The sequence below is a fragment of the Schistocerca americana genome, chromosome 2 (genome assembly GCF_021461395.2).
Source record: "Schistocerca americana isolate TAMUIC-IGC-003095 chromosome 2, iqSchAmer2.1, whole genome shotgun sequence".
NCBI classification, from domain to species: Eukaryota; Metazoa; Arthropoda; class Insecta; order Orthoptera; family Acrididae; genus Schistocerca; species Schistocerca americana.
The window spans coordinates 1,006,790,901-1,006,806,076 of NC_060120.1; the positions used below are offsets into that span (position 1 = coordinate 1,006,790,901).

At 40.2% G+C, this 15,176-nt stretch overlaps 1 protein-coding gene across 1 annotated transcript in view; it reads right to left on the reverse strand.

The window, feature by feature from the left end:
- The window catches only part of LOC124594618 (elastase-1-like), a 91,857-nt gene extending 76,910 nt beyond the window's left edge, over window positions 1-14,947 (reverse strand). Inside the window, exon 1 of the mRNA XM_047132990.1 lies at window positions 14,899-14,947. Coding sequence (XP_046988946.1) covers window positions 14,899-14,947 — 49 coding nt within the window. The remainder of the gene's footprint in view (window positions 1-14,898) is intronic.
- Window positions 14,948-15,176: the final 229 nt, after the last annotated feature.

Below are 15,176 nucleotides of genomic sequence, written 5' to 3' on the forward strand. Positions count from 1 at the left end.
GTAGATACGATCATACCCGGTTGTGAAGTTATTGTTATGACAAAACAATTTCCTAAGGGACCAGAAAGTTCTTAAGGGCGCAAAAACAACTGTAACATCACACAAAAGGGAAATTCGATATTAAAGCTGATGCAAGAAGACGATAAAACAGTTTTCTTTTTATCAATGTAACACGCACATTAGACTGCTGATCTTGGTGTCTGTAATATTAGCAAAATGCATAATTAAAATGAAAATAATACTGAGGAGATAATAGGAATGAGCACAGCTAAATGATTCAGTATTCCCAGAACAAATATTTATTATAACTAAAACATATATCGTACCTTAAGCTTAATACAACAATGACGGTAGATTTTTATGTCCGTATCATGTCCATTTAGCGCTCTTTTATATAGCCATTGTCTTCTTTGAGTCGCTCGTGCGTCGTCACGGTAAGTTATAACAGTTCTTTACACTTCACTCAACTCAGACATACACGTTTTTATACATTTAGTAAAAATTAGATCAGACTGCCACAAATCTGCGTCCGTCTTACTTCAGAAAAACAGTACAAGTCTTCTTAGCGCTCCAGGCTTCATTTGTTCTCCCGCGAACAAAATAGTGAAGGATCGTATATCTATCCGTATTTTTCTGTTTTTATTGCCGCCCAAAGACGACGAATTACATCACTAGAAAATTCCACCGTCGCTATGCGACGCCTCATTATACATTAATCATTATTTACAAACAAGTATTTGCCTTCTGGCTGAAAGTATTAACTACTCGTATTTGCTGTTTTAATGAAGTCAAAAATAGCGAATATCTCATTGCCTCCCATGAGGAGAGAGGGAATGCCGAAGGATTACCTCGATCCTCATGTCCTCATGAGATATTCGTGATTTTTGGTGTGACATTTACATAATGTTACTGGCGTACCATGTACTTAAATTGAAATTACATTTATAAACATATATCAGATATTTATCATTTTTCAAAATAAAGTTTTTCATTCTTTGTTCATCAGTCACTTCATTCCATAATACCAAGACTAACATTTATGTGCATTTTTAAGTTTGGTCCATATTTGCTTATAACAATAAGTGAACGTTCATTTCGCTCTTCAGGGGATAGAATTCAGAAATTACTTTCTCTTGAGCTTAACAACTAATACATGAGTACAGTGAGTGCTTATTTTCACTAAACTAGAGTGGACAATGTTCGAGCATCTGTTGACTCATTGTGGTTCAATTACAGTTTAATAACGTAGCACTACACTTCGTGATGCTTTCACTTTCTGTGTTAGCTGTCTACGGCGTTCATCATGCAGTACATCTGTCCTTTCCATTGTGGTGCCAGGAATTCAAGTGGTTTCCCGGGTTTTTATTTACAATATGAAACAGAAGAAGTGGAAAATTATTAGTATAACTTACAACCTATTGGATACATTTGTTAAGGATCGGGACTGGTCTGGAGTTTAGGGTCTTCCTATAGTGCACATTCATTTTCTTTGTCCATCAAGAGACAGGGTTATAATTCATTTTAGCAGTGTTCAGGAGTGCCGGTATTAATGGCTTTAAGGTCTGAGTAATCTAACAATCTACTTCTCACTCATCTTAACTTCAACACAAGAAAATCGCTTAATTTACATATGAAGATGTAGCCACACAAGTGTACAAATGTCTTTCCTCCAGTATGTACGATGGAAGTCATGGCGGTTAGCAGTTTAAAGTTTGGATTGTTTCGTCACCCACACGTCAGCCACTCACAGCGGCTGCACAGTGTTGCGTGAGCTCCAACACTCAGTATCCGTTCGCGCTCAGGCTGTAACAGAGCTGGTGGTCGTCGAGTGCTCCTTTTTTTTGTGAACTTCGTATCACACGAGTGCATCGATACGAACACCTCGCGCGCGTTTTCCATCGGAGGAGCCAGACACTGAAGCTGCCTCCATACTTCTCTGTCAACTGCCTCCCATGAGGCTCACAGGTAAGTGACGACGAATGTTTTAGCTGTCGCTGCACTTAGAACAACACTGAACTTTGCGTTGCACCTGTTGTCGTAGCCTTGACTTCCCTTTTTACACTTGCAGTACAACACTACCACTAATATACAGTGAACAGTTACTTTTATTATGCACGTCGCACTTTAGTGTGCATCTTCACACAGCATTCGTGCTTAGTTCCTTCGCCGATAGAGTTCATTTACAAAACAACCAATTTTGCAGGTTTCCTCCATTGGTACAGAAAGACTTATATTCTACTATTTACAAAAGATCACTTACGAGCTAATATTTACAATTAATGGTCACTCCTTTTGTTAAGTCCAGTGAACAACTGCTTTATGAATGGACTCTTTATATCTCAAGGTTTACTTTCACTAGTGAACCTAAAAATATTCTTCCTAACTTTCTTTTAAGGGCTCATCTCCTCATTATGAGAACTACAGGCTTCGCAACACTCGTTGCATTTATTCTTTAGTGCACCCAAGATCATTTTCTACTGCCACGCAGCATATCTACTACATAACGAGTACGCATTTAACGCTGAATCTTTTTTTTTTTTTTTTTTTGTGCTTGCCAATTTTTTTTTTTTTTTATAAATTTGAGGGCAGACTGGATAACAATAGGTCTCCCTCTTCGCTTCATGTACTCAGCAATCGTTCTCTGTTAAAAAAAAATAGGGTAACGCGTGTCTACTATTTTTCGCATGAATGGAATTACCGACAGTTCACTGGGTTTACGCAACCGGTCCATAACAAACATTACCAAAGCTAGCGAAGTTCATCACGCTACGTGTCTCATTTCTCATAAGCACTGCTTTGCCCCGAAGCACACGTGCCTTTTACAAGTCGACCCTTGGTCTGGGTTAATGAACCAGGATCAAAAGGAACGGGCACAAGGAAAATGAATTTCATAAGAGGAGTGTCTTAGGAGACATTTTTGCAATAAAATCTGCATGTAAATTAAATTATCATAATAAACATAGGCACATATATAAATTTCAACCTCTTTCATTACAGCATACTTTGCTACTTCTACGTCTTACTCAGGTTATAGTCAATATTAAGTTTAAATATCACTGCATTGCATGTTCTTTAGATTAGCCTTCAATTAGGGTATTGAATGGTCGCTAGATTACACTACAAATCTTCTGAAGATCTTTACTTGGACTTATTTATGATACAGGGGGCTTGCTGTGTGGTTATTTAGTAACTTGATTCTACTGAAATCAATTCGTCAGCTAACATTCCTCATATACTCTTTACATTGGGCTCAGATCACAGGGAAATAGTTTACTTTCATAGCAATTAATGGCCTCGTGGAGTACTTACGCTACATTATTGATGCTTCATGGTTTGCCTCCATTTGTACTGTATTTCACCTTACTTAGTTTACTACAGCTTATTGTCTCCTTGCGTGAACACATGCGGGTTACCACTTGATTTTCCATTTAACAGCACGCTTTAACTGAACTTTAAGCTATTTCTTCTACTCCTGTCCACTGTCTGGAGTGTTTGAACATGTACCCTTTTTTTTTTTTAGGCAGGTAATTTGGGCTTTTACAACAGAACTTCAAGTACTTACATTACTAAAAATAAATCTATCTTCTTGTACCTTGAGAGAAGTGCTTATTTACGCATCCTTCTCCATTTCTCACCTTTACATATTTATATAGCTCCGGGCAATCGCCTCGCAAGCACTTTTTTTTTTAATACTAACTTAAAATTAAATTGAAATTCTTGGTGCAACCCCAGTTTCCTGCTTCAGCTTGTTGAAGAAATATCGGTTCATGTCCATCACTATAAACAATTTTTTTATACATAGCATTTAATACTTAAAGTTTACATGTAATAGCCGTTACCATGTAGTCAGTGCGCTGTTCAACACAATACTTATCATTAACAGTTCACACAAGGAAATTTCCAGTAAGCAAGAATTCATTTCCACGACAGTATTTAACCACTACCATTATAAAATTTCTTTAAGTCTTGATGGTGAAATAAGCCTTTTACTCTCCCCGTAGCCGGGTCAGTTAACAAATAACTCCCTATGTGCGGTTTCCTTAAAATAAGGTAAGGACCTTGGTACATATGTTGCCACTTACGATTTTTCTTACATATTAATGATGGCTTGAAATGAGTCTTAAGTAATACCTTTTCACCTACATGGTAATTTACAACTTTGTTTACTTTTTTATCATAGCCTTTCTTCCTTAATTGAGCATTGGTGGTAATGGAACTTAAAGCTTCTCGAATTTTGACATCTAGATCTACCTCAGGGCTAGGTATCTTGGGAAGAGGATCAACCCACTCATTCTGTTCCTTCTTTCGAGATATCAACTCGTGTGGAGTAAAACCTGTGGAAGTGTGTGGCAAATTATTAACTATCTCCTCAAAAGGTGTCACAAAATCAACCCAACGAGTTTGCTTGTCTGGAATGTACGTCAGAACAAATCTGTTAAACTCCTTGAAGATCCGCTCAGTCAAATTCGACTGAGGCCTAAAACGTGATATTAAGATCTGCTTGACATTGTGATGGGCCAAAAACTCACGCCATTTGCGGCAAGTAAAGTTGGATGCATTATCTGAAAGTATAGATTCGGGGACTCCGAATCGAGGGAAATAGTCATTTTCAAGACAGCGTATAATAGGCGGAGCACAAGATGTCTTCATAACATACATTCGAACGTATTTAGTGAAGTTGTCGAGAACAGCAACGAGGTATTTGACACCTCCCCTACCCATCGGTAGAGGGCCAGCCAGGTCAATGCTAATGAGCTGATTAGGTCTTTCTGCGATGATCGGATTCAATGGAATTAAAGTAGGAATATTCAGAGCTTTCGCCTTTTGGCAGATGATACAGAATTTTAGCAACTTGTGTATCCGACGATGTAGGTTGGGCACATAACAGTAAGTAGCAATCTTCTTTTTACACTTCTCTGGACCATAGTGGCCCCAAGAAATGTGGGTATACCACAAAAGATGTTCGACAAAACTGCTAGGTATACAAACAAGCCAGTTGTCTGATGACACAGAGGTACGATGAAATAATACCTGATTATGAATCTTGAAGAATTTGGACAACTTATGGTTTGGATTTTCTTGAAGAAGTCTGATTACTTTTCCCCACTTAGGATCTGTGGCCTGTAGTGTCTGGATTTGCTTGCACAGTTCCAAGAAATATTTTCTATGAATGGGATCCTGCATAAGAAGAACTTTGTAATTCGACATCTGTTCTACCAACTCACTTGTCTCAGGCAGACCTTCTGGTGAACGAGAAAGTGCGTCTGCAATAATGTTATCCTTGCCCTTTATATACACAATATCAAAATCGTATTCTTGCAGAAATAAACACCACCTGGTCAGACGCGGATGTTGTAATTTACAGGTCAAAAGATACGAAAGTGCTTGATGATCCGTAAACACTTTTATCTTTCTGCCAAAAATGTAATAATTAAACCTCTTGAAGGACCAAATAACTGCAAGTGCCTCCAGCTCAGTAACTGAATAGGACTTTTCACATTCTGTTAAGACCCTACTCGCAAAACTAATCACTCTGATCTGCTCTGTTTCGTCTACTAATTCAATCTGAAACAAACAAGATCCAATTCCAACGAACGAAGCGTCTGAGGTGATACAAAATTCCTTGTCCATTTGTGGATGACAGAGAATGTTATTGTTTACAAGACCATCTTTAATTGCCTGAAAAGCTTTCTGACACTCTGGTGTCCAAATCCAATGCGTACTTTTCTTCAGAAGATTGTGCAAAGCGGGATTGTTCATTACTTGACCAGACAGAAATCGTCGAAAGAAAGACGAAAGACCGAGAAATCCTCTTAGTTGCCTCTTAGTTACCGGCGTAGGGAAATTCTTAATCGCAGACAACTTTTCCGGGTCGGGTTTAATCCCTTCAGGTGTAATCACATGACCTAAAAACTTTACCTCACGTTTTCCAAATTTTGACTTTTTCAGATTCGCTGTAACACCATGTTCTTGAAATCTCTGAAACACCTTTCGTAGAATAGCTAAATGATCTTCCCAGTTCTTAGTGGCTATCAACACGTCATCTACATAAACAGTTACCTCATCCAGAAGTTCAGGTCCTAACACAAAATCGAGAGCAGAAATAAATATTCCCGAGCTTACATTTAAACCAAAAGGCATGACCTTAAACTGATATGAGCGGCCGGCAAATATAAAAGCAGTATATTTTCTGGATTCCTTGGCCAATTTCACCTGCCAATAGCTACTTCTTAAATCGAGTGTACTCAAAAATCTAATGCCATGAAATTTTTGCAAGTGCTCCTCAAGTGCTTCAGGCCGAGTCCTTATCGGTACAATTATTTTGTTTATTGATCTGGCGTCCAGTACTAGTCTGACACTACCGTCCTGTTTAAGTACGGACAACAAGGGACTTGAGTACGGCGAATTCGATAACTCGATAACATCCCAACACAGCATTTTCCTAATCTCATGCTTTACAGCTTCTCGTCGGGCGTAGGGTACTGAATAGCTTGCTTTGCAGAACGTTGAATGGGGAAGCACTTCCATTTTATACTCGAACCCTTTTATTACTCCTGGTTTCTTTGAAAAGATTTTCTTGTAACTTACTAATAAATGGAACAACTCATATTTCTGCTCCCCCCTGAGTTCAGTCGATTCCTTGGCTTTAGCATCGATCTCGTCTGTGTCAGGAAGTAAGTCTTCATACTCATTGTCATTTATGTCATCCCATTTACTCAGGTCATTTGTCTGATCAAAGCACGGTTTGGCGGTCCTCTGTCGTCTCCAAACCTGATGCAATGTCAACACTGCCTTCACTTTACTCCTTAACAAGTTAACAACAACTTGTTGTTGATTTACGATAAAGGTACACATTCCAGATTCAATATCTATCACTGCTTTTGTTTGTCGAAGAAACTCCATCCCCAAGAGACATGGAACTGACAAGTTCTTTACTATTAGAAAGTGGCAAAAAACCAAAACAGATTCTATCTGCAGTTGAAGCTGCGTCTGTAAACTAACTCTCTGTTTCAATGGACCAATCGCTCCCGATATGGAGCAGCCCTGAATCGGCAATGATAAAACTTTTGAAACAGAAGACACCTGTCTGAAGAGACATGATGACATCACATTGATGTTTGCTCCTGTATCAACAATGGCTGTGACAGGAATGTTGGCAATAGAAATCTTAATCGAAGCCTGGACCTGTTCATCATAAATGTCATTAATGTCTTGAGCTTCTAGGTCAGGTGCAAGGTCATCTCGTAAGTCGGTCTCATGGTCGTACCGTATCGCATTAACATACTCAGAATCAGAGTATTCGTTAGTACCCCCGCTGGAACCGGCAGCGACCTCTAGGAGGCTGAAAGGTGCTGCCTCTAATTTTCCGCAGGATGTTTAACCTGTTTGTCATTCATGGCCTTAAGTGTTTGTTCCGTTTCATATTGGTGCTGGTTATGTGGTACAAATGCCGGTGTAGAGGGGTAAAATCCACTGGGTGCATTCACTTGTGAATAAAATACTTGAGACGTCTGCTGTCGCCCGATCTTTTGGTTGCCGGCAGAATCATTTCCTTGTGAAGGAAAGTTCGCATTTGGTACCGTTTGAAAATTGTTCCGCGGTCCTCTATTCTGTGAAAAGTTGTTCTGATGTGCTGGGTGGCCTCCGCCTTGCCCATGCCACTTGCTATATTTCGACCTATAACTTTGATTGTACACTGGCCCATTTGAAAAATTACCACTAGTTTGTGGAGAATTTCCATACTGCTCAGGCGCAGAATTAAAGGGTGGGTTTCCGTACTGATGTTGTACCTGGTGGTTGTAAATTGGGTGGTATCTCTGCTGATTACTGTAATTGGTTTTCTGCTTCCGTTTAAAGTTATTGCCGTTTGCGTTTTGATAACCGCTGGCAGGTTGGTAACAGCGGTCGCAGTAGCTCGCTCTCTCCTTGGGCGCTTTGTTGTCCGCGTGCGATGCATTCTGCTGGCTGCCAGGGAAGAATTTGCCGCTGCCAACCTTGGAGCGCACATCCTCGCTAATTAAATCTAAGGAATCCAGCACAGAAAGGAATACATCCGTGTCTTCTTCGGACACATTTACTAATTTCTCTCTAATAGACACAGGGAGTTTGCTTTTGAGAATCATAATTACGTCCTTGGAAGAAATCGGAGAATCCCAGAATTTAATTTTTGCTAGATATTTCTCAAAGTATCGCCGGAGACTTCCATGCTTCTCATTGAAAATTTCCGCACCATACACCTCCTTCCTTAATCTTTGCTGTACCCCATTACTCCAAAATTTTGCCAAGAACATTTTCTCAAACTCTTCATAATTCCTACACGTGTCTACCATTTCCGTTCCCCATAATGCTGCATCACCAGAAATAAAGCCAGTGACGAACTGAATACGCTGTCTGTCTGTCCAGCTCCTGGGAAATATGCCGGAAAAATTCTTTAGGAACACGATGGGGTGTATTTCTCGCTTCTGCGGATGAAAAACAGGAAAAGTGCGATGCTTAATCACACTTTCCTCTTGCATTAAACTCACGATTGTGGGCGGATCATTTATTTTCCCTACTCGGGACTCAACAGGACTGTTGTTTTGCATGTAATCAGGCGGTGAACAATAAGGAGTTGACTGACATTCGTCACCGTCTAAAGAGTTGTTCCCTATAGTTTGCGTATGCGTGTGCGGATTTTCTACACAGTTTCTCAGCATTCTGACTTCGTCCACTACTTGCTGCTTCCACTCGGGAAGATCCCGTGTAAGTGTCCTCCGAATCTGTCCCAATTCAGAAACCACTGTCTCTCCAGACTTACCAGGAGCAGCTAAGATTTCATAAGTTACATCCTTGACAGTCTCCCTAAGCTCCTCCCTGACCTTCTTTTCGATAAAAATATCTTTACCCTTTATCCATTCACCGTAGTGTTCCGACAATGCCTCCGTGTGTGCTTTCACGGTGCTCTTAACCTGTTCTTCAATATTGATTGAGTCTATCTGCCTCGACAGATCCTCCACTACACCTTCAATGTCAGATACTGCATTTCTAACTGAGTTTATTTCTTTGGTAGCTGCCTGAATTTTTGTGTTTAATGTTCCAGATACTTCAGCTATTTCACTTTTCACCTGTTTCTGCATTTTCTGAATTTGATCACTGATCTTAGTTTGCACCTCACCCAAATGAGTATTTAATTCAGCCGTAATTTCTTTATGCAGATCTGTTTTGATTGTGCCTAGCTGTGTTTTTAATGATTCGCTTACAGCATCTAATCGGGCGTTAACAGTCTCATTTTGTGTTTTTATAGTCTCATTTTGTGTTTTTACTGATTCGCTTACAGCATCTAATCGGGCGTTAACAGTCTCATTTTGTGTTGTTATAGTCTCATTTACTGCGTCAAACTGTTGTTTCAGCATTTCCATTAACGCACCGAGGTCATTTGTAGCTGCAGCGGGAAGAATTTGGACTTTAGGGTCACTTTCCCCTGTTACAGACATGGTTAGTTCAGTTTCCACACGGGAACCTACCGTTCGCGATCGTAAAGGGTATGGAATACTATTAACGTCTTCACTCCCGTCTCCTGTTGTCACCTGTCTCTGTTTACTATCTGCCATTTTCGTCAGTAAACCACGTGCTACGCAAGGCTTTCGTCGTTTGTCACTGACGTGGTGAGTCCGCTAAGAGCACCGCTCTCGCGTGAGCAACAAATGAAATTCTATCTGGCGAGAAGACAAGATGGAACCTAAACGTTTCAGACAAATGAATGAAGATGCTCTTCACTGCAAATTGCACACACTATCCACCATGTTGAAAATGTAATACAGCTATACTAACAATGGAGAAAAATAATTTCTATTATCAGACTACGAAGAATTTTACTTTGAAAGATAAAATAAAGCAGATTTTCTATAGCAGGAAGGAGATAGAAAGGATGTGGATCGACTTGGAAAAGCAACGTTGCTACTGAAGCACTACACTGCGTATGCAAAATTCTGACTTACTTTTTGATGGCTTGGTTTGCACTAGGTTGTCTCAGCAAATTCGCGTCTCTTTTCTTTTCCTTTCTCTCGATAATTAAACTGCGTTATCGACCAGCGTATTTTCTGTCATTCTCACAGAGAGATGATGTGTACATGAAACGACAGAACATATATTAACACAAGCACATAGAAAATTTTCCAAGAATCTGAACTAATTTTTGGTCAAGTCCCTGTCCGGGCGCCAAGTGTGATGTTACAAAATAAAAGTGATGTTGTTATTCAATGGAAAGTTGGAAATTAAGATTTAGCTTACTGTTTTATCAATCACAATTGGCGTAAGAATCATGGATTGACCATTGTCATAAAATATTGCATATTGAGATGTGATTAGTTTTTACTTGCAGTTTCGCGTGGCTTGAGGCAGTCTCAACTAGCGTGCTATTGATTAAGAAATTGCGTTATCGTCTTTCTAATTACTTCATGATCGTAGATACGATCATACCCGGTTGTGAAGTTATTGTTATGACAAAACAATTTCCTAAGGGACCAGAAAGTTCTTAAGGGCGCAAAAACAACTGTAACATCACACAAAAGGGAAATTCGATATTAAAGCTGATGCAAGAAGACGATAAAACAGTTTTCTTTTTATCAATGTAACACGCACATTAGACTGCTGATCTTGGTGTCTGTAATATTAGCAAAATGCATAATTAAAATGAAAATAATACTGAGGAGATAATAGGAATGAGCACAGCTAAATGATTCAGTATTCCCAGAACAAATATTTATTATAACTAAAACATATATCGTACCTTAAGCTTAATACAACAATGACGGTAGATTTTTATGTCCGTATCATGTCCATTTAGCGCTCTTTTATATAGCCATTGTCTTCTTTGAGTCGCTCGTGCGTCGTCACGGTAAGTTATAACAGTTCTTTACACTTCACTCAACTCAGACATACACGTTTTTATACATTTAGTAAAAATTAGATCAGACTGCCACAAATCTGCGTCCGTCTTACTTCAGAAAAACAGTACAAGTCTTCTTAGCGCTCCAGGCTTCATTTGTTCTCCCGCGAACAAAATAGTGAAGGATCGTATATCTATCCGTATTTTTCTGTTTTTATTGCCGCCCAAAGACGACAAATTACATCACTAGAAAATTCCACCGTCGCTATGCGACGCCTCATTATACATTAATCATTATTTACAAACAAGTATTTGCCTTCTGGCTGAAAGTATTAACTACTCGTATTTGCTGTTTTAATGAAGTCAAAAATAGCGAATATCTCATGCTTCACCCAAAGTTTTCGTAGAAATCATCTTTACCTGCTAATTTCTTTTCTCTCGTCATTCTGTGAGGCACTTTCAAACTTTATGCCGTCTCGTAAGCCAACTTTTGAAACCAAATCTTTGCTCACGGCATTCACTTGCACTCAAAATCTCTCGTGTTTGCTACAAGCATCTCTTCGTAATTTCCTTCAGATGTTGTTTTGAGAAACCCCTTCTAAGAATTCATAGCTGTCTGCTGATTCCCTTCAACATATTTTAATCTCCTTTGCAGTGCAGTTATAGAAACATTAAACCGATAGGCCGCAGCCCTACCGACCACATCTCCTTCAAAAACACTTGAAATGACTTGCTGTATGCAGTCTTTGACCATTCCCTTCGTCACTCCCCAGTGAGCTTCTTCGTCGACCTTAGTATCCTGCCTTAAAAACAAGCAAAAAAAATTTACTTGTAAGTCCTTTATTAACCAGCTTTAGTACGGCCCATACTACCCGACTGACACTGCACGATAAAACATGACGGAACAGAGACCACCTTGAGTGAGCGAAATTCGTTACTACGGCACAATCTACATTAGATTACCTAAATACAGGGTGATTCAAAAAGAATACCACAACTTTAGGAATTTAAAACTCTGCAACGACAAAAGGCAGAGCTAAGCACTATCTGTCGGCGAATTAAGGGAGTTATAAAGTTTCATTTAGTTGTACATTTGTTCGCTTGAGGCGCTGTTGACTAGGCGTCAGCGTCAGTTGATGCTACGATGGCGACCGCTCAACAGAAAGCTTTTTGTGTTATTGAGTACGGCAGAAGTGAATCGATGACAGTTGTTCAGCGTGCATTTCGAACGAAGTATGGTGTTAAACCTCCCGATAGGTGGTGTATTAAACGTTGGTATCAACGGTTTACAGAGAATGGGTGTTTGTGCAAAGGGAAAAGTTCTGGACGGCCGAGAACGAGTGATGAAAATGTAGCACGCATCCAGCAAGCATTTGTTCGCAGTCCAGGAAAATCGACTCGCAGAGCTAGCAGAGAGCTGCAAATTCCACAATCAACGGTATGGAGAGTCCTACAGAAAAGGTTAGTTATGAAACCTGAACGTCAACTACCCGAGGCGATGGATCGGCCGCTAGGCAGCCCGTGACAGAGCACTTCATCACTGGCCTCCAAGAAGCCCTGATCGTACCCCCTGCGATTTTTTCTTATGGGGGTATGTTAAGGATATGGTGTTTCGGCCACCTCTCCCAGCCACCATTGATGATTTGAAACGAGAAATAACAGCAGCTATCCAAACTGTTACGCCTGATATGCTACAGAGAGTGTGGAACGAGTTGGAGTATCGGGTTGATATTGCACGTGTGTCTGGAGGGGGCCATATTGAACATCTCTGAACTTGTTTTTGAGTGAAAAAAAACCTTTTTAAATACTCTTTGTAATGATGTATAACAGAAGGTTATATTATGTTTCTTTCATTAAATACACATTTTTAAAGTTGTGGTATTCTTTTTGAATCACCCTGTATTAATACTATAGCCCAATTAAAATTACTTGGTAGTTGGTACTTAAAGCGTTGAAGCAGGTTTCCTTCAATCAGAGCGCTCAACATTACGGCCGCACCGTGGCTCTTCCAAACTGTCACAACTATTGGTCAGGTATGTCCAGTTCCTTGTCCGGCATTCTTTCATGATTTTTTTGGATCCCAAATCACGGTTCCGGCACTTTTATTTCATCACACATGACAACCACACTAAAAACAACACACACAAACAACGATGCGAATGAAACACCCACGTTTTATACACAGCACTAACCAAATACTACCGGATACTCCCGCACAAGATGATATTCAGCATCACATATACAGTTATCATAACCACGGATATTTCTGTTTACGTTAGGTAAGCTTCGCACGACATTGCACGAAATCGAATTTTTGAAGGGTGCAATTCATCGTTGCCACTGGGACACCAAAATCATAAATAAAGCTGCAAACTTCCAGCATGCTGGAGTAGCTGTGGGTCAGCAACTTCTGTTATTGGCACAACTGTTACAGTAGATACCTGTGTAGTCATCGAGCGTATAAAAAAAGTAACATTTGCAACTTTGGACTGGTTTCCCTTTGTACTGAATATTGCGACTAGTTAGCTCAGCAGCGTGGCGTAGCGCAACGCTTGTAAGCCTGATGCAAGGAAAATCGTAGGTTAGAATCTCGTTAAACGTAATGAAATTTTTATATTGCTAAATCTAATCATCAGAGTTTTGTTATTATTTTCATTCCTCTAAATGGTTTAAATGTAATGGTTCAAATGGCTCTGAGCACTATGCGACTTAACTTCTGAGGTCATCAGTCGTCTAGAACTTAGAATTAATTAAACCTAACTAACCTAAGGACATCACACACATCCATGCCCGAGGCAGGATTCGAACCTGCGACCCTAGCGGTCACGCGGTTCCAGACTGAAGCGCCTAGAACCGCACGGCCACACCGGCCGGCGTTTAAATGTAATTTCTTATTTATAATTATCTGGCTCGTCATTATCATCATAGTATTGACATTTTTATTTGCGCATATTTTACTTCCTATCATTTGTTTCTCGTTTGGAATCTGTCTATGTCGCCTGTAATCTGCAATCAAATACGACTGAGGACTGCTCATCGGTGGGTAACATGAAAGCTCGAGTAGCCAGAGGATAGTTTCAGGTAACCAATGATAAGAGGTATTACGGTTTGCTTTTAGCGCTGAAACAATATTTTCTGCCTTGAGCTTGGCCGTAGAGGATGTCCTTAATCGCCGTGAACGAAGCGATAGTGATTTTAGTTGTGCCCCAGATTGCTGACTGCCGTTATCTGGGATACATTACACCTCACGAGTTTCTGGTTAGCTTAGGACATGAGTTTAAAATTCAGGGCTACAAAACGCATCATCTGCTACAGTTCAGTCACTGGTCTCTAAAAATCAGTTGTTGACACAATATCTTTCATTTCCGGCATACCTCGCAGCGGTCACTTCTAACATTGCTCCGCGTTACACATTCACAGCATTTGTGAAGTGACCCGCCGTGTTTGTGTGTCGGCTATAACCGAGAGGTAGCTGGCACCCGATGTGGCAACACTGTAACGGCAAATGACAGAAGTCATCTGCCACGTAATTTTAATCGAACTATAGTATGATAACGTTACTCTTTACCTTTAAAAGTATAAACCGCTGGTGAAAATTACACCGTTCAACAGCTTAGAAACTAAGAAACAAATAAAATACGCTTGTGGCACGCCGACCAATGTGGCCGAGTGGTTCTAGGCGCTTCAGTCTGGAACCGCGCGACCACTACGGTCGCAGGTTAGAATCCTGCGTTGGGCATGGATGTGTGTGATGTCCTTAGGTTAGTTAGGTTTAAGTCGTTCTAAGTTCTAGGGGACTGATGACCTCAGATGTTAAGTCCCATGGTGCTCAGAGGCATTTGAACCATTTGAACTTGTGGTACAAAGTCAAGAGCTACATCTCTCCATTACAAATACAATCAAAACGGAACTTTTCCTCTCTTTGAAAATGTAAATAAACACCAACAATATCGTAACTATTCAGTGATAAGTGTACCGCAGAAACTCCGCGAGCCCCCACTATGCAGCTGATCGCGTCTACCCAGACTTACCTGGCACGCAAACGGCGACGGCGGACAGCAGCAGAAAGTCTCGTAGCATGTTGAGAAGGCTGACAAACGTCGTCTGACAATTCTCTTATACAATGGCCTCGGCAACTCGAGATGAGACGTTACTGAGAAGTCAAAGTCCCCCTAATCACAATTCACATTAGTTTCGTTATCGACAGGCAATCTCAGTTCCATATAGAAATTACGCTTTATTGACGAGATAACCAAAAAGTCATCAATGGTTGCTCAATCTTAATTGCATAAGTAAGTTCCTATTCAAG